General features: G+C 42.0%; 1 protein-coding gene across 1 annotated transcript in view; it reads right to left on the bottom strand.

Annotated features, from left to right (window-relative positions):
* itpr3 (inositol 1,4,5-trisphosphate receptor, type 3) overlaps positions 1 to 19,702 on the bottom strand; it is a 69,470-nt gene extending 49,768 nt beyond the window's left edge. The window contains exons 1-2 of the mRNA XM_085444166.1: positions 19,534 to 19,702; positions 19,114 to 19,453 (exon numbers count right to left, since the gene is read on the bottom strand). Coding sequence (XP_085300292.1) covers positions 19,114 to 19,205 — 92 coding nt within the window. The 5' untranslated portion in view covers positions 19,206 to 19,453; positions 19,534 to 19,702. The remainder of the gene's footprint in view (positions 1 to 19,113; positions 19,454 to 19,533) is intronic.
* Positions 19,703 to 20,053: the final 351 nt, after the last annotated feature.

Genomic DNA, 20,053 nt, shown 5'->3' with positions numbered 1-20,053 from the left:
GTGTCAGGTCAAACACAGATGCAAAAAAAATCAGGCCACTGTGCGATGTGTTCACTGCTACAGGTACACATGTGGTAAATGCAGACGACAGATACCGTGGCAGTGCCAGGATTGTGAGTGATTGCTGAAAATGTTGAAATGTACTCACTCACTTTTTATCATTATTTGTAAATATGTGTACAAATGGTTGGTTTTTTGTACTGTTTTCATCAATAAATGTCAGCAACAAAGGACATACAAAGGACATGTGTTGATTTCTCCCTAAGATGGCAAACTGAAACACTCCACTCCCCCACCCCCTCAATCACTCACCCCCACTCCCCTCCCTCCAGAATTCCTAGGTAACAACCTAATATACATATGAATGACTAGCCAATTTAGCTTCCACTTCCAGCATTTGACTGCTCTCCGGCTTTTAAAGGTAGAACGGTAGAAGCCTGGCAATCCCAGTGTTAAACACAGCTCTCTTAAGGTTGAGGTCTGGACATCTGACTGGGCCACTGCAACACCTTTTTATTTTCAGCTGCTGTGCTTGAGATCATTATTCTGCTTCATCACTCACTTTGTGCCAAGATTTAGCGTTTGGACAGATGCCTCACATTTAGAATATGTAGGAATACACAGGAGTGATTTTTAATTCTTAACTGCAATTTTCTAAAAAGCGGTAAGAATTAAAATACAAAAAATAAAAACAAAAGATTAACTTGCAGGTAAAGAAAAAAATACTAAATGAAAAGGAGTCTGCTTTCTCCTCCTCTCTGACGCTGTTGTTTCAGTTTCTTCAGTTGCACTTTCTGTATGTTTAAACAGTATGCTGATGCAGAATGGGCAAGCATGTTGGTTTAGATTAGCGTATGCACAGTGGTAAGAACAACATAGAATGGTGCTCCAACGGTAATTTTACCTGCACACTGTTTTTTGTGCAGTGTGAGAACATTTCTATACAAGTATTAGAGGATTCATTTGTTCCAGAGAAACAGGCCATATCATCAATATTCCTTTTGTATGTGTGAAACAACTATCAATCTGAACTAGCTGGTATTTATTTGTGCACCAGAAAAATTAACTTCTACCACGTTTTGTTATGGCAGAAATGATGTCCCTTTATCTATTTTATTCACTTCACTTTTAAAATCTTTCTAACACACAGTGGAAGCGATTTAAGTTTTGGAATATAATAATAATAATAATACATTTTATTTAAAAATAGCGCCTTTCAGAGCACCCCCAAGGACGTTGTACAACAAATAAAAAAAATAAAAATATATCCACAATAATAAGAGTAACAGATAAAAGTTAAGAGCATGCAGAGGTTTAAACATAAGCAATTTTAAACAGGTGAGTTTTGAGGGTGGACTTAAAAAGAGGGAATGAAGTAATGTTTCTGAGGTCAGGGGGTAAGATATTCCAAAGTCAAGGCAGAGCAACTAAAAGCCCCGCCCCCCACTGTAATCAGACGAGCGGAAGGAACAGAGAGAAAGAGAAGATGAAGATGTGAGGCACCGGGATGGGAAGTTCATCTGTACTAAATCAGAGAGATATGGTGGAAAGAGAGAATGAATAGCCTTAATGTATAAAGGATTATTTTAAAATGAATGAGAACTTTAACCGGGAGCCAGTGAAGCTGCTTCAGGATTGGGGAGATGTGGTGGGTAGAGGAAGTCCTAGTAATAATACGGGCAGCAGAGTTCTGGACATGTTGGAGCTTGTTAATGGATTTTTGTGTAAGGCCAAATAATAGTGAGTTACAGTAATCAATTCGAGAGATAACAAGATTATGGACAAGAATGGCAGTGGCATGAGGAGTGAGGAAGAGGCGGAGGCGATTGATGTTACGGAGTTGAAAATATGCTGCACGTGTGACATTATTGATACTGTTGAGAATGACACCCAAAGCTTTTCACAGAGGGAGAGATAGGAACAGACGAATTACTGATAGTGAGAGAAAAAATCATTAATTCTGGATAGTGATAGTTTAGTGCCAACCAGGACAAGTTCTGATTTATTGCTGTTGAGTTTAAGGAAGTTGGAGGAGAACCAGGAATTGAGTTCAGCCAAGCAGAAGAGTGGAGGAAGAGTAGAATCGGGTTTGGTAGAGAGGTAAAGCTGGGTGTCATCGGCATAGCAGTGGAACTGAATGTTATATTTACGAAAAATGTGTCAGAGCGGAAGAAGGTAAATGATGAAAAGCAGGGGCCCGAGGACAGATCCCTGGGGCACCCCAGTAGACAGAGGAGAAGGCTGAGAAGTGAAGGATTTTAATTGAATAAACTGAGTGCGGTCAGACAGGTATGATTTAGACCAGGCTAAGGGAGTATGAGAGAGGCCAATAGAAGCTAATCTGCTAAGAAGAATGGGGTGAGAGACGGTGTCAAAGGCTGCACTCAGATCAAGGAGAAAAGGATGGAGAGGAGACCAGAATCAGCTGCCATAAGAAGATCGTTTGTTATTTTTATAAGAGCAGTTTCGGTGCTATGCAGAGGACGGAAACCAGACTGGAACTGTTCGTAAAGGTTATTATCAGTGAGGTGTAGATGGACTTGTGAAGCAACTATTTATGTAGCAACGATATATATTTCATCTTTGTTTTCTTATTTAGGAGTGTTCGGCGCCTTCCTTTAGTTAACCGCTGTGACACACTCACTGGTCAGTGCAGGCACATTAAGAGGTGTTATTATACCAGTTTTCACCAGCTGATCTGAGTGAAAGCGAGGACACGGCACACACAGTGGCTAACATCTTGTGATTAACTTATGCCAAGTTAGCTAGTTCTCCTTTTGAACCCAAGCATTAGCATAATTTACTAAATAAACTTCATGTTCAAATGTTTTCTGGGGTGTAAGGAGCCGTTTTCCCATATAATGCAACACAGTCTATGGACTACGTCTGCAACCATAGAAGCTACTGGTGGCCATTAAAGATAAAGGAGGTGTAAGGCACTTTTTAAACACTATGATTAGTAGCATTGTGATAGTGGAAGAACGAAAAGAAAATTAGTCCCAGTGAGGGGCTTCCACAGAGTCACAGCCATGATTAGATTACAGGTTCCTAAGGAAGTAAGTCCACAAACCCACAAAGAAAAAGTGGATCAGTTGGTCCTCAAAATGGACCAAGAGGTTTCCTCACTGAGAGACAGAAAAGAACTAGATCACAGATACATGACTAAAGAAAGAATACAAGATGAAATACTTGGATAGGCTAAGACATGCAGAACAGAAAGAGAAGGGGGCTGCTAAAGAAACATTCGGAAGGAGTGGGGTGGGGGTAAGGGGGGGGGGGGGTATTTAAGCCTTGGGAGTTGTAGCTATGGAGCTGGAAACTTGCAGTGAATGGAGTTCACCCTATCCATTAAAAGGCAGCACTGATTTCTTCAGAGACATGCTCCACCCTCTGGTTTGCATCTTTGTGGTGAGGGATTCAAATTGCAACAAGATAATGAGCATAAACGCACCACAATGTTAACATGCGAAGACCAAAGTGCAGGGCAACAATGTCAGCGCGTGCTGCCCATTAGTCTAGCGACATTTAACACTGTGTCTGTGTGTATTTGCTGCCAAAACAGGCCTGACTTATCGAGGCATCAACTCCACTAGATCCCTAAGGTGTGCTGTGTTACCTGTCACCAACATGTTAGCAACAGATCCTTTGAATCCTGTAAGTTGGGAGGTGGGGCATCCATGGACTGGACTTGTTTGTCCAGCGCATTCCACAGATGCTTATTTGGACTGAAATCTGTAGAATATGGAGGACAAGTCAACACCTGAAATGCAGATTTTTCTTCCTCAAAGCATTCTGGAACCATGTTTGTTTTGTTGCAGTACGCATTGTCCCACTGAAAAACGCCACACCCACCAGGGAAGGCAAAAGGATGTGCGTGGTCTACAATACATTGGTAGAAGCTGTGTGTCAAAGTGACATCCACATGAATGGCAGGACCCAAAGTTTCCCAGCACCCAACACGTGGTAATGCACACACTTGACCATCCACGTGATGAAAAATAAAACATGATTCATCAGACCAGGCCACTTTCTTCCACTGGGCGATCAGGGCGATCGTGGCTCAAAGAGTTGGCAGTTCGTCTTGTAACCGGAAGGTTGCCGGTTCGAGCCCCGGCTCCGACAGTCTCGGTTGTTGTGTCCTTGGGCAAGACACTTCACCTGCCCCCTACTGGTGTTGGCCAGAGGGTGCGATATGGCAGCCTCGCTTCTGTCAGTCTGCCCCAGGGCAGCTGTGGCTACAACTGTAGCTGCCTCCACCAGTGAGTGAGAGTGAATGAACAGTGGAATTGTAAAGTGCCTTGAAAAGTGAGTGAATCGGTTTGGCTGAGATTAAAGTTACAGTTTTTACACAGCTGAATAAATGTTAAAAGTGTGAGATGCTCGAGAATATACTCCGGTGTGCTGTTATATTTTAGATAGCAAGGAGCAGACGGCTGAGTTTATTAAACTCCACTGAAACAATCTGCAAACTTCATTAAAATTTAATAAACTCATCTTGTCTTTAGTTAGCACGTACCTTAAACACTTAAAGCTGTAAGCTAATGATAGTTATATAAGAGCAGATGCTGCTGGTGCAATAAGCTGTACGTTGTACGTCCAATGGATGCATGATCTGATTAGTCGACTAATCGCAAAAATAATCGGTGACTAGTCGACTATCAAAATAATCGTTTGTGGCAGCCCTAGTCAGCACGGGCACCCCGACTGGTCTGTAGCTATACAGCCCCCTGCACAACAGAGTGTGCTGCACTGTGTATTCAGACACCGTTCTATCAGAACCAACATTAACTTCTTGAGTATTTGAGCTACTATAGGCCCACACGGGCCTGTCTTTGCTCCCCATGTGCATCAGTGAGCCTTGGTCATCCGTGACCTTGTCACTGGTTCAACACTATTTCTTCCCACTGCAGACTGGGAACACCCCACAAGGGCTGCAGGTGTGTAGCTGCTCTGACCCAGTTACAAAATATTGACTTACTCCCTAATATATCTCCACCGTTAAGTTTTATAATACATGAAATTACTTTGACTCATTTACTCTGGCAGTGAATTTCAGTAAGAGCAGTACTCACAACCAAATCCAAGATGGATGTCATGGTGTCGTGACATCCATCTTGCATACGTACCAAAACAAAAAACCCTCTGCAACATATTTCAACCTTCCTTGAAGTTTCAGCAGATTACAAAACCTCACTAAGTAAGGTGATGGAGCTCTAACTTTCCATAACCAAATACAGCTTCATCCGTTGGGTCTGTCTTCTCTGTTTTTGGTGATTTTTGTGTTAAATATGACTATTTAAGGATCTGCCGCTGACAGCTGACTATGCAGAGCATGACTCCACGTGTGCGTGTGCTCATTAGAGTAAATCCCTGTTATTATTGCTGCTTAGGAAACACCAGGAGACAGACGTACAAAGACCTCTGGCAGTCTGACACACACACATGCACATGCAAATACACACTTGTATTTCCAAAACTTCATTTCAGCTTATAAAATATAATTATCTTCACCTTCAATTATAAATTCTTAACAATGAAATCTTTGAATTTACTTTATGAAAATTGCTTCATTTAATCTGTGTAAACAGATTTATGTGACTACAAAACACACACACAGACACACACACACATTCATGCACTGAGGCTGTGCACAGCGGGATTACTTTTGCACTTTAACTACTTTCAGCAGGATACCAGTGTGTCACACATCCTATTGTAGGGGCTTGACTCCTTTGTGGAGATTAAAAGCAATTCCCGTTAATGTAATCACTCCATTTAAGAATGAATACCTGGTTTAAGGTTCATTTTAAGTTAAGTCTCCAGGAAATGTCCCCTGCAGTGATGGAAACATGTCTACACGTGTAACACACTGACTCACTGATTCTCCATCTGCTTGTCTTTGATCTGAAGGAAAATCTTGAAAAGGTGATCTCACCTTTATCATGACTGTATAAAATGACACACTCATCATTGTTGTGCATTATTATACTGAGTGTATAAAAGAAGCTTGTTTTGAAGCTCTCTCATAGCGACCATCATTATCTGAATAATATTTTGCATTGTGGTGCAAACTAAACCACAACCTGTAGACAAATCAGGTGTCCGCAAAATGGCTGTGAAAAGCTCCAACGTCCACGTATTTGTGGCTCATCAGTCACAAAGCTGCTTTTATAAGCTCACTTCAAACAAACAATCAAACTGAGGAAGGATGGATGGTGTGCAGAGGCTACTGTCATGTTCGTTCATTCATTTGTTTACTCGGCTGAATGCCAGTGGGTAGGTACACAAATCAGGTTTAGTTCACTCTAGCAAAAGTTTATTCACCCTTACCTGACAAAGCCAGAGGTGAAGCAGAAAGAAACAAAAACTTTTCTTAGTTTTTCTTAGTAAATTCGGTTTTCCTGCTTCTGTCTTTCCTTCCTCTGTTTTATCATTGTCCTCTTCCTTTGCATTTTGCATTTTTCCTTCCTTTCCTTTGTCTTTTCTTTCCACCTCTCTTTCTGCTGGCATTTTCCAATCCTCTCTTCTTGTCTTTCTTTAAAAAAAACTGTCCCTAGTTTTGAAAAAGTCCTCCCTTGCCTCCCTTTTTGTTTTCTTTTCTCCCTTTTTTCCTTCTGCCGCATCTACTTGCTGTGATTTCCAGACATCCTCTTTATGTTTCTTTCTACTCTTGAGGTGGGATTTTCTTCCCCCCCAGTGATACCAGCGTAGCTACAAAAACAGCCAATCAGTCCCTTTGTCTTTTTTTTCTTTTGCCCGCCTGTCCTGTTTGGTTGTTTTGTCATCATAATTGTTGTCTAAAGGCCGAGAAAGATGCCCAGCGGATGTACTTTACCAAGTGCACCATCCCGGCCTTGCCTTACTGGTCCATTTGATTGACCTTTGTTTTTATTGTTTATTTTATTTTATTTTCAGTTGTTACATACGGGACAGACATGACTGGGGGAAGGGAAATGGTGAAAAAGAGGGAGGGAAAGAAAAGCAGCAGGGAAGAGGAACGGTGAGTCCCTTTGTCTGCCTGTCAGGTGTGTGCATGTCTTTCAGGACGTTTGTGCTCTTGATTGCTCCATTCACACAAACTCAGGTGTGTTGACTTAGCCACTGAAATGCTCTGCACCCCTACAAGTGACCACATTTTAAGAATCAACGATTTCAGGACTGACATACAAAGGCCTTCACACAGTCTATCTAAATAAACCCAGCACACATCCTGGTGCTTGAACCACCACAACTGCATCTCTATTCTGAGCTCTTATTAATGACCAAGGCCCTCTGCCAATCTAATGCTGAGTACTGCATTTCTCCTGTTTGTGTCAATCTTATTTCATCAGTCACACTCACAGCCATAGGTCAGAGTAGGAACAGAAATTGAGGGCTTTAATTTCAAGCTCAGCTCCTTTTTTAACCAAAATAAAAGAAAAAAACAGCATCCATATGCCTGTTTTCACCAGCCCATATGTCAAACTCCATCAAAATATGAAACATGAAAAAAGCAAAAAAAACAAAGAAAACAAAACAAAAACTCCACGAAAACAATTCACTGACCTAAATACCGCTCACTATCATAATACTTCATAAAACTGAATTCATTTCAGGCTTCCTTCCATCCCAGAGATTTCCCCTTGACTGGCTTTGGAACACCAGCAGAACTGGAGGCAGCGGCCGGATGGAGCTCTGGGTGGTTCTGCTTCGACTGCACCCAGTCAGGCGTGGAGATGCTTTGATCGATAGATAAAAGTCCTTTTTAACTTTGCTTCTTTGACATGGAGAAAATTTTAATTGCAGTAGTTTTAACAGTATTTATGCCAAGGCAATAGTTGTTTTTTGTTTCGTTTTTCTGTCCCTCCTTCTTCTGCTGCAGGAGGAGAGACATTTAAATATGGATCCAGGTGTTTGAATAAACACAGATGTTTTCCATGTTTCCCTCCCAGAAAACAGCAAATGAACTGGCAGGCCACAGATTTCAATGATGCTGAGTGACAACTCAAATCTCCTTGGTTCAGTTTTTGAACCAAAGAGACCAGATCCTTTTCCAAAGTGACTTTAGTAAACTCAGCTGCAGACAGAAGAGTAAAGTGCAGCAAGTGAACACAAAACACAGTAATTGTCAGGGTTCATGGGTCACTGATCCATGGTTTTCAATTTGTTTATGTGAACTGTTTATTTTCCATATGTTCACATTTCCTTTATACCAGCCTTCACCAAGCTGTGAGTCCTGGGTTTGGGTCCTATCTTCTCCACATCCATCCATCCATCCATCCATCTTCTTCCGTTTATTTGAGGCTGGGTCGCAGGAGCAGCAGCCTAAGCAGAGAAGCCCAGACCTCCCTCTCCCCAGCCACCTCCTCCAGCTTGTCCAGGGGAACACCAAGGCATTCCCAAGCAAGTCGAGAGATATAATCACTCTGTCCCGGGACCTCTTCTCAATGGGACATGCTCAGAAGACCTCACCCAGGAGGCGCCCAGGAGGCATCCTTGTCAAATGCCCGAAACAGCTCAACTGGCTCCTTTCGATGCGGAGGAGCAGCGGCTCGACTCTGGCATCCAGGAGGTGAAACTGCTGAGTAGTCCAAAGTGCTGAATCTCAAGTGGCATCATTTGTGGTGTCATTAGCACCCTGAAAGTCACCTAGCCATCATGGGACTTATTAGAGCAATATAACAGTCAACATGTGGATGAATGCTAAGTGGTCTATGGCAGCCTTTCTCAAAGTGTGGTAGGCGTACCACTAGTGATACTTGGGCTCTCTCTGGTGGTACGCGGGAAATCTCCAATTTTTATTTATTTTTTTTAAGATTAAATAATATACCATTGTGGAGGTATGCAAACACGACGCAAGAGTTCCCGAGGCTCTTCTGGGAGCCAAACAGAAAAGTCTCCCCGAGCGTGAATCCTCTATGAAGAGCAGCCTTTCCTTATCGCCAGTGGTCGTGGCAGCGGGGAGTTGGTGAGGCCAGCTCGCAATGGCAACTGGCGGATGGAGACGTGAGTGAAGAGGAATCCAACAATCAGACAGATTGTTGGGTTTTCTCTCTATTTTCGAAGGGTCTTTAACTTCCAATATAAAGGGCCTTAAGGTGACTGTTGCTGTGATTTGGCGATATGTAAATAAAATGGGATTCAATTCAAAATCATCTTTTATTCCATTTTTTTTTTATTTTTGCTGGAACCCATAACTGAAATTAAAATGTAACTACGATGAAACTGCAGTTTTTGCTTCTGTAAAAGGTAAGAACGGGTATTTTACCAAAAAATGGTCTAAAACACTCAAAAACCGCCTGAAGCATCTCTGCATATGTCCTTCAACTATTCTTGTAGTAGGGAGTGTCCCTGTAATTTTCATTGTTGTTTTGCATACCAGAAAAATTCTAGTTTTTTCATGATGTTTCAGCTCATTGTTCTCATTACTCACCACCTGCTTTGAATTAGTGTGCAGGGAGGAGAGCCGGAGATGTTTCAACATTTACGTAGCGTTCCCCTGTGACCATCACATGATCGCAGGCTGACACGTTGCTCTCACAATGTTTATTTAGTAGATCTTTTTTCTGGGAAGGAGACAACTAACTAATCTCTCTGAGAAAGCGAAGATGGCATGTGTCTGCAGTGTGTTGTTAGTAGTTGTACTTTACTACCTCAGCAGCTCAGTGCTTCTGTTTGAATCCTGTTTGTGTTGATCCAGCTGAATTTGACTGTAGGGAAACCAGTAGGTTCATCCACTCATACTTCACTCACTGTCTCACCTGGCAGGAACTCCCTATTCAAATGTCTCAAAGTAAAGAGTGAACAGAAGCCACACACATGCCAAAACATCAAAATGTGGCCCTTAAGGTATATAAAACAAAGAAATCAACAACTGTGCCACATTTGGCTTATGAGTGGCATGAAAGGAGATTAGATTAGGCCTTTGTGCTCTTCAAGAGTGTGTTGTCATTTTCATGCAAATACTTGCAGAAAACAAAACAGCACCATCCCCATCTCGGTTCATGGGGAAAATAATCCTGCTTTTGATTGATTCCCTTAGTATATGTATATGACAACAGCTTCATAATGGGACCTCAGTAATGAATGGTTGGCACCATGGTGACTACATCCACCTTAGTGGATGGGAACCAGGTGGCCCTTTATTTTATCATAAAGATGGGTATAAAGTTGGTGCTCACTGAAGCCCACTCAAGTTGTTCCACACACTGGAACAAAACAGATTGGTGACATAAAGTTGATATCAGAAATACAGAAACAAATGGAGTGTAGAGAAAAAAACTGCTGCCACAAATTGCTCAGAAACTGGTTCTGTAAAGTGCAACTGTTATTGTAATAAGGGATTTTGTATTACATGCTCATATTTCTCTATTTGGTTATTTTTTGTATTTTGTTTTGTTTTATTGTCCCATGTCTGGTTTTGTTCTGGTCAATTTCTATCATTTTCCTTCTATGCTTTCCAGGCCACGTCTCCCCGGAGAGAGATTTTAATCTTAAAGGAGTTCTTGTTTAAGTGATAGTTCAATAAAATGTGAAAACAACTGTGTGTTAAACCCTCCATCAAACGGATAAATGTTCAACTCTGACCGTGTTTTTGTTCTCTTTCACTGCAAGACTTTGAGGTAGGTCAGGTTCCTTTTGTTTGATTAAAGGGTGGAGGAAGTGCAGAAATATTTACTTTTCTCTTGTCTAAGATGCTAGCATGGGCAAACTACTGAGCAGTTAGCATGTCGACATTAGTGTGTAATGCTTATCCAAACCACAGACGTTTGGGGACTTGACATCATTGATACTGTTTTGATATGAAGGTTACATAGAATGAAAATATGGATAATTGTTGTGGTTACATTTTTACAGATGTATATTTTATAGTGTGGGACTATACTAAAAATGCTTTATTTGGGCCCAGGAGATTTCTTTGTTACAGTACTATAAGTGGACACTAGGATAAGGGGCAATAAAGGGAATTTCACATTATTGTGGAAAATTAGAGTGTCAGTAAAATTCAAACTTTTTGAATTTATACTAGAGTCACCTTCATTGGTGATAAAATAAAGTCCCAACACTCTCATCTTCCACCTGCACAAATCTGAACATTTGTTGACTTTGGTTGTTTTATAATGCAATAAACTAAATATGTTGGGGGTCTTGAATACAGATAGTTGAAGGCATTTTTTCATAAATGTTTTCCATTGTGTATAAGTCTGAATATGGTGACTTGCATGAAATGTCTGGAATTCCTGATGTGGACATTTTAAAATCGGAGTTAATGAAGCCTTCTGGTAAATGGACTGATTCTTATACAGTGGGGCAAAAAAGTATTTAGTCAGCCACCGATTGTGCAAGTTCCCCCACTTAAAATGATGACAGAGGTCAGTAATTTGCACCAGAGGTACACTTCAACTGTGAGAGACAGAATGTGAAAAAAAAATCCATGAATCCACATGGTAGGATTTGTAAAGAATTTATTCGTAAATCAGGGTGGAAAATAAGTATTTGGTCATTAACAAAAATACAACTCAATACTTTGTAACATAACCTTTGTTGGCAATAACAGAGGTCAAACGTTTACTATAGGTCTTTACCAGGTTTGCACACACAGTAGCTGGTATTTTGGCCCATTCCTCCATGCAGATCTTCTCGAGAGCAGTGATGTTTTGGGGCTGTCGCCGAGCAACACGGACTTTCAACTCCCGCCACAGATTTTCTATGGGGTTGAGGTCTGGAGACTGGCTAGGCCACTCCAGGACTTTCAAATGCTTCTTACGGAGCCACTCCTTTGTTGCCCGGGCGGTGTGTTTTGGATCATTGTCATGTTGGAAGACCCAGCCTCGTTTCATCTTCAAAGTTCTCACTGATGGAAGGAGGTTTTGGCTCAAAATCTCACGATACATGGCCCCATTCATTCTGTCCTTAACACGGATCAGTCGTCCTGTCCCCTTGGCAGAAAAACAGCCCCATAGCATGATGTTTCCACCCCCATGCTTCACAGTAGGTATGGTGTTCTTGGGATGCAACTCAGTATTCTTCTTCCTCCAAACACGACGAGTTGAGTTTATACCAAAAAGTTCTACTTTGGTTTCATCTGACCACATGACATTCTCCCAATCCTCTGCTGTATCATCCATGTGCTCTCTGGCAAACTTCAGACGGGCCTGGACATGCACTGGCTTCAGCAGCGGAACACGTCTGGCACTGCGGGATTTGATTCCCTGCCGTTGTAGTGTGTTACTGATGGTGACCTTTGTTACTTTGGTCCCAGCTCTCTGCAGGTCATTCACCAGGTCCCCCCGTGTGGTTCTGGGATCTTTGCTCACCGTTCTCATGATCATTTTGACCCCACGGGATGAGATCTTGCGTGGAGCCCCAGATCGAGGGAGATTATCAGTGGTCTTGTATGTCTTCCATTTTCTGATGATTGCTCCCACAGTTGATTTTTTCACACCAAGCTGCTTGCCTATTGTAGATTCACTCTTCCCAGTCTGGTGCAGGTCTACAATACTTTTCCTGGTGTCCTTCGAAAGCTCTTTGGTCTTGGCCATGGCGGAGTTTGGAGTCTGACTGTTTGAGGCTGTGGACAGGTGTCTTTTATACAGATGATGAGTTCAAACAGGTGCCATTCATACAGGTAACGAGTGGGGGACAGAAAAGCGTCTTACAGAAGACGTTACAGGTCTGTGAGAGCCAGAGATTTTCCTTGTTTGAGGTGACCAAATACTTATTTTCCACCCTGATTTACGAATAAATTCTTTACAAATCCTACCATGTGAATTCATGGATTTTTTTTTCACATTCTGTCTCTCACAGTTGAAGTGTACCTCTGGTGCAAATTACTGACCTCTGTCATCATTTTAAGTGGGGGAACTTGCACAATCGGTGGCTGACTAAATACTTTTTTGCCCCACTGTATAGCGCCTTTCTACTCTCCCGAAGTACGCAAAGCACTCTACACAACATGCCACATTCACCCAGTCACACCAACACTTCCCTCTAAGCTTTTAGCTTCCTAGCTAACATTCATACTGGATGAATCGGAGAGCAACTTAGGGTTTGTATCTTGTCCAAGGATACTTGGCATGCAGACTGGAGGAGCCAGGGATCAAACCACTAACCTTTTGATCAGTAGATGACCTCCTCTTCTAGGGGTGCAACAATACATGTATCAGTATTGAACCGTTCGATACAGTGTTTTTGGTTCGGTACGCATATGTATTGAACAATACAACATTTTCAATTTATTTTATCAACTTTTCTTCTGACGATGCTGTCTGTGTTGAGCGCTCAGTGGATCTGCGCTCGACTACTCCGCATTTGCCGCGTTATGGCATTAGAGTCATTTTAACGAGATTAACGCTGACAGCACTAGTGGGAACACAACGAATATGACTGCACATTTACTCCGACAGCATCCTAGTGCAAAGACAAGTGGAAGCAGACAAAAACAACAAGCACGCATGCTACAAACTTTAACCGAGTCATTTAGACAGCCGTTAGGACAGGATTCTCCTTATGGGGACCTGATATGTTTAATATGCTGCAGAGAATATAGCCCAGAAGAAGCGTATAGTATAGCTTTTACTTTGGAAAGAGACATTTCTCTGTAACAAACTCTCTTTTCCAAAGATGAGTGATTTCTCGATCAGATAGATTTGTTTATTTTTATTATATTGTTGTTTCAGCAACATTAAATTTATAAACTGTACTTTTGAGTTATAATATATATTTATAATTTTAATAAATGACAAATTAAAAAGGCATGAACGTTCTTTTTGTATCGAAAAAATATCGAACTGTGACACCAAAGTATGGAACCGAACCGTGAATGTTGTGTATCGTTGCACCCCTATACTCTACCCCCCTGAGCTACAGCCACCCCCCTGCTAGCTATTAAAATGATAGAATGTGAATTTGGACTTGTATGAAAGGAAAGGTGCAGAGTTTACTAGAGTCCCCGGGTTCATGCTTAGACTATATGGACCATATGTGTTGGTTGGTGAAGTCCCATTCTGAAGTCTCAGTGTTGACTGCTGTTGTGTTGACTATTTCAAGCCAGAAATGACCATATTTGAATGAGAGAATAGACTGCTGCCAGCCCATAATGTTAACACTGAAACTGTAGAGTACTAATAAAATTTAAGAATTTTGCTCACCTAAACTGAATTTGCAGACAAACTGTACTTCACAGCAGGCCATGTTTATTTCCAGAGAACTCTACCTGAATGCTTCAAATGCTTCAAAAGGCACCAGCAACACAAATATGTTATCTGACTCTCTCCTGGAAAGGTAAAGCCATCAGATAATAAGCAGTTACAACTGCCTGTGCTGAAAAACCTGTCAGTTAAAAAAAGCCTGTACAGTTGAGGGATATAGATACAGATAACACCAAAACAGTATGTTGTACCAGGTTATAAACGTTCTTTTTAACACTGTAAAGCTGGACGTTTTCATCTGGGACTATATGGGGATTTTCTTTTTTACACCCTGCCTCAACTACCATTGAAGAAAGTGAAGTTTTTTCTGTTGCACTTCCTACTTGGCTTCCTTTCAGCCCTGAAGATTAGAGGTAGACCCCTTACAATGTTCAAACTACCTGCCTAATTTTGTCTAGCTCCCCTTGCGAATGGGTGGGCAAAACATGACTCTTGCCTGTGACGTCACCATAATTATTAAAGGTTGACCTATAGTTTTTATTGTATTTGTTCAGATCAGTGTGGCAGTCAATGAATAAAGCTGTAAAGGTCAAGACTGAGTCAAATTCAAAGGAGTGCGTGTAAGACCATGGTACAGGAAACACACGCAAACGCTGGTACATATATCTTTGTGAGGACTCTGTGACATAACACATTCTCAAGACCATAACGCAACAGTGAAAGCCTCCCTATTGTTACTGAATACTGATTCTAATCTTAACCTGAAAAACAAATCTGAACCTAAAGAAAGTTTTGACCAGACACAAAGTCCTCATAAAGCGAACATTAACAACAGCAGGGACAAATGCACAAACTGGCAATGGAAATCTCTCTTGGACATGCCGAGTACCACTTCCTTTTCCTGCCAAGCAATCAGACAGCGCTGCCACTACCCTATGCAGCATGTTTGTGTTAAAGGTTGTGCTGGAGATAGTGAAACATCAGCAATTCCAGAAGACTCTGGACAATATTAGGAAAAAGATGATATGTTGCACTTGTTCTAGTTTCTTTACTTCAATCTTCTGTAATTTTTGAATTTTATTGAAATAACACATGTAAGAGAAAGTTAGTAAAAATCAGAAACCACTAAAACATAAAGTAATGTTTTCTCGGTTGCACTCCTCTTCTGATCTCGTCGATAACAAATGTAACATACAAGCAGAAAAGCTGGAAGGTGTGTAATGAGTGCATTAACTCTGAAGCAGCCTTCATGCACGACCATTCGACCTACAAAGGGCTTTAGTGGACTCTAGCTGATTTCTGAAACCCTTTTGGCAAAGACAAGATGCTTGACACACTTCACAGTCAATACTCTGTGATATGCTGCAGAAACATTTTGGTTCATAACAGGAACGCACTGATTGTTGAAATCGCTTATTGAAATATATGGTTAATGTCATTTGGGGGTTTATTTGTTTTTCTGATTAATTTCACTCATTTTCAGTACGGTGAAAAAAGTTTTTGTAGATTCAAGAACTGAGAAGAACTGTTTGACAGTGATTAAAATAGTATTTTTGCACCAACGAGGAAATTCCCACAGAGCTATTAGCTGGAAAGTGGACAGGTGGAGGACCAAAGAAGTGGCAGGACTGAAGATCTATCTATAGCTGATCACACAGGAGGTGAGGGTAGGGATGTCACCGAGCCTGATACTTAGGGTAGCTCTCAACACAATAAAAACACAGTGGTGCGTGTCTGCTTCTGGCCCTAGAGTTGATCCAGTTCTACCTACTGTTTGCCGAAGCCTCTTCAAGTGGTCTCGGGCGAAGGCTGGCTGTCAGGAAGCCATTCTTAAGGAAGCAAACCAAGGCTGAGGTATGCCAGTTACTGTGACAACAACTAAACTGAACATCGGTAACAACACCTTTTAAGGACTCGTGAATCTAAATTTTAATTTTTTCAAATTGTCATCGATATGTATGGAGGACGTCAACAGGAAAGTACAACCACCATCCGCAACCATCTGTAAAACAATGTAGGCTCTGCTATGGTTTGGGGCTACGTGTCAACCAGTGGTGTTGGAGATCTTTTTCAAAACTGATGGAATTATGAACTTACTAAATAGTAGGTTGCTCAAGACTTCTGCAAAATACTATAGCTGCATCTCTTCTTCATAATAGCATGTATTTATTTATTTCAGTCTGTCCAAAAGCCTAAAACCGCCGCCCCTCAAGGGGCCTCACACCAGGACAACTAACTCTTGCAGCTGAATAATGACTTCTAGCAAATGTCTAGTCATCAACTTGCTTGCTAAAGCAACAGAAAGACAGACTTGTCAGGTCAGGCAGAGATACTGAAGGTGGTCCTGCTGGAGTGTCCCACAGGTCCAATGGTGGCTGCTGAATTTTTACGCATTTCTAGAGCATCATTAGGACTTAAATGAGCCAGCATTACTGTTGCATCAAATTTGATCAAGTATGTGAGTTAAAGTTTTAAAACAGGTTTGGCGACATCAGTAACAAATTTACTCTTGTAAGAACATTATTAACCATCTGACTTTTGAGTAGGTGGGATCTCACGGTGCCCTGGTGATAGGGATCTTAACGGGGTCTCTCATCCAGACTGTTTTGTTCATGTGTCGCCTTACAGATGTAAGGTATCACTGAGTGACCGTGGGGATTTCCTTCCCCCTGAAATAAGGTGAAAAAGGGTCCAGTTTGATACATTTAGATTCAGTGATGTGATTATGGCACTTTATAATAAAGTGTACTGTTACTGCTGTAGTGGTGATGCTAACGCTACACAAGTCCCAGAGCAGGAGGGCTGCTTTCATATTAACCTCCATCAAAGCAGACATTAAGGCCACTGATGCTGGCCATTAGAAAGTTTCTAAAAACTTCTAAACTGGCTTCACTATTCAGACCTGAAAGCAATGTCCATCCATAACATACACTCAGTGGGTGCACAATGCACCACTGTTGACCTGCACCACCTGCTTTCAGTGGGTGTCACTCATTCTCACACTGCCCAAATCAATCTAAAACCAAAAGCTTCAAAGCCTTCATTTAAAAAATATGTTCAACAAGTTCTCGCAGCACAGGACAAAGTCTGGTATGTTTTCACAAAAACACACTTTGTTTGCAGGGAAAAGCACACACACAGAAGCTTCTCCACAAAAACAAAAAATGCGCATATGTCACCTTCCTTCTTTCAAAACACTGACGAGCCTGTACACTTCTTCACCTCAGAGTCAATCTATCGTCTCTGGAGTTCTGGATAAAGCAGTTCATTGCACGGACTATTTTTCCATCACCTGTGAAACTTTGCAAATGCAAATATTGTCTTTGCTCTTTTTTCTTTAACTGCAGGCTTTCTGCATTAAAGCAGCTGCTCCTGATGCACGTAGACCTATAATAACTCCTCTGTTTCAGGCTTTTTTAATGTCTCTTTATGGATATTATTCACAATCAGTGGTGGGCAGTATATCATATATATCAGTCATATTTTAACCATAATATGACAAATAGTTCCACTACAGCGAAGAGACAAACAAGAGGTTAAATTCATGATAGTCAGAAGCATTGATGTGGATCTGAAGAGGAAACCGGCGCTGACAGCATACTCACAGTTTAATCACACTATTTAATAATCCACAACTAATTCACTTCAACAGGGCAAATATCAAAAACACAATACTTTGTGAAACATACATGTACTAGCAATGACTGCATATTTACACAATGACATCATAGTGTTGTCTTGATACATGCTCAGTCTTCCAGGTCAGCGTTTCTATATAACAGCCCTTACTGCAAACAGTAAACTGTTATTACTATATTAGACAAGGTTGAACTACACATCCTAAAAGCCAGGTACACACAACTAAGAAACAGTGTATCAGATATCAGTCCAGTCCTCTCTTAAAAAGCTGTAATGGTTATGGTGACAAGTGGCCAACAAGCTATATTATTTAATTCCATTGAATTGTGTTGCATGGTGCTCTGTGTTTTTACATGCATCAGCAGCAGTGCACCTGTTGCTATCAGGAGAGTTAGTTTGGACTTATTTCATGTCTGGTATTGCATCCTTTTTTTAAAAAAAACATAAGTGCCAAATTATGGTCAGGCGAGTGAGCACTGAAATGCTCCACTCACAATACAACCCTCTCTGTTTGGTTTAAAGCTTGTAAGGAGGCTACTGCTGCTGTCAGCTCCGGTTATATTATCAGACTGAACTGAGATGAGACTAGTGCACATAAATCCGCTCAAAAGAAAAGAAAAAGAAAGAAAGAATATTTCTTCATTATTTTAACAATATTCGATCGTGGCTCAAAGAGTTGGGTGTTCGTCTTGTAATCGGAAGGTTGCCGGTTCGAGCCCCGGCTCGGACAATCTCGGTCGTTGTGTCCTTGGGCAAGACACTTCACCTACTGCCCGATGGCGCGATATGGCAGCCTCGCTTCTGTCAACCTGCTCCAGGGCAGCTGTGGCTACAACTGTAGCTGCCTCCACCAGTGTGTGAATTAATAGTGGAATTGTAAAGCGCTTTAAGAGTCTCAAAAAGCGCATATAAATGCAATCCATTGTTATTTATCTTTTTCCTGTTTTGGGTTGTTGTGCCAGTAAATATAAACCCTTTAATTTTATTTTACTTCCATGTGTTTGTTTGTTATGTTTTATTTTACAAAGTTAAGAAAACAAGATTAAAGTGGAGTCTGATGTTGTTTGATGGAAGAATGCTTCCCAGTCTCTTCCTCACAGGGACGGATAGTCAACAACTAATCATTCAACACTGTGTCGACTCAGCGCTGAGCACTGACACCTGAAGCCACGTGTCGATCTACAGAACCCAGTTTAAACTCCTCATCTTCAGGTTTTAATGAAGCTGGGGGCTTCGCTCAGGCTGTTAACGGATGTGTGCACACAGAAGTACAACGGAGGTGTTCACAGTCATTTCCACAGCGCACAAGTGCACACAGAGCACATGACAGTGACGGTACACTCACCCCAGCGTGCTGATGAAGCCGTTCACCGTGCCCTCGGCATACAGGGATACAATGTCCCCGATGTGGAGGAAGCTGGATGCAGAGTCAGACATTCTGCAGCTGATTTATTTCAACAGCGAGAGGAACCCGCAGGTAGAGCCGAGAGAGAGGAACTTTCTCCCCCCTCCTGTCCTCTCCTCTCCGTGTGTGGAAGTTCAGAAGCAGCGAAGAAAGTCAAAGTTTCCTCCTCGCATGCAGCGGCTGGAGTCCTGAGAGTTCAGGAGAACCTCTTTACATTCACCCCGCTTCAGTCCTGCCGCCTTCAAGGACTCACCGGCGGCTGCTGCTGCATGACAGCGAACTGTGGAAGAAAAACACTCTGAAGGAGCTCGCAAACTTTTTACAACAGGAGCGCAACGGGGGCCCACCGCTGATCCGTACCTGAGTCTGCTGAGAGGCCGTGCGGAGCACCGGAGGAAACATCTGTGTGGAGATCTTGCCGCAGGTTAAAGTGTTCACACAGAGGCGCAGACACGCAACGCGACCTGCTCCGTCCCTCCCTCTCAGTGTGTGTGTGTGGTGGTGGGGGTGTGCACGCTCGCGCGCTCACGCCGAAGACTCGGGTACTAAAAACCAGGAAGTGAGTTAAGGCGTTGATAAGACTGACAGACGGCTTCAAGAAAAAAAAAATGCACACACACACACACACACACACACACACACACACACACACACACACACACACACACACACACACACACACACACACACGGGTGTAGTGAACGCAACGCGAGCTCGGAGGCCGGTGTGACGCGTGCACTGGCAGCCCGCAGGACGTGTCCGTGCGCTCCCGAGTTTAGTGACATGTAGCCAGAAACGGTTCAAATCAAAAATCGGTCAGAATATTTGATCATAAATACAGCGAGGAAAAAAGATACAGATAAACTGGACCTCTTGTGTA

The sequence above is a fragment of the Copadichromis virginalis genome, linkage group LG20 (assembly GCF_057382275.1).
Source record: "Copadichromis virginalis isolate Kocher_CV1m ecotype Utaka linkage group LG20, C_Virginalis_male_GT1.1, whole genome shotgun sequence".
NCBI lineage: Eukaryota > Metazoa > Chordata > Actinopteri > Cichliformes > Cichlidae > Copadichromis > Copadichromis virginalis.
The sequence above is the reverse complement of the archived record's forward strand: the minus strand, read 5'-3'. Positions and strand labels throughout refer to the sequence as shown.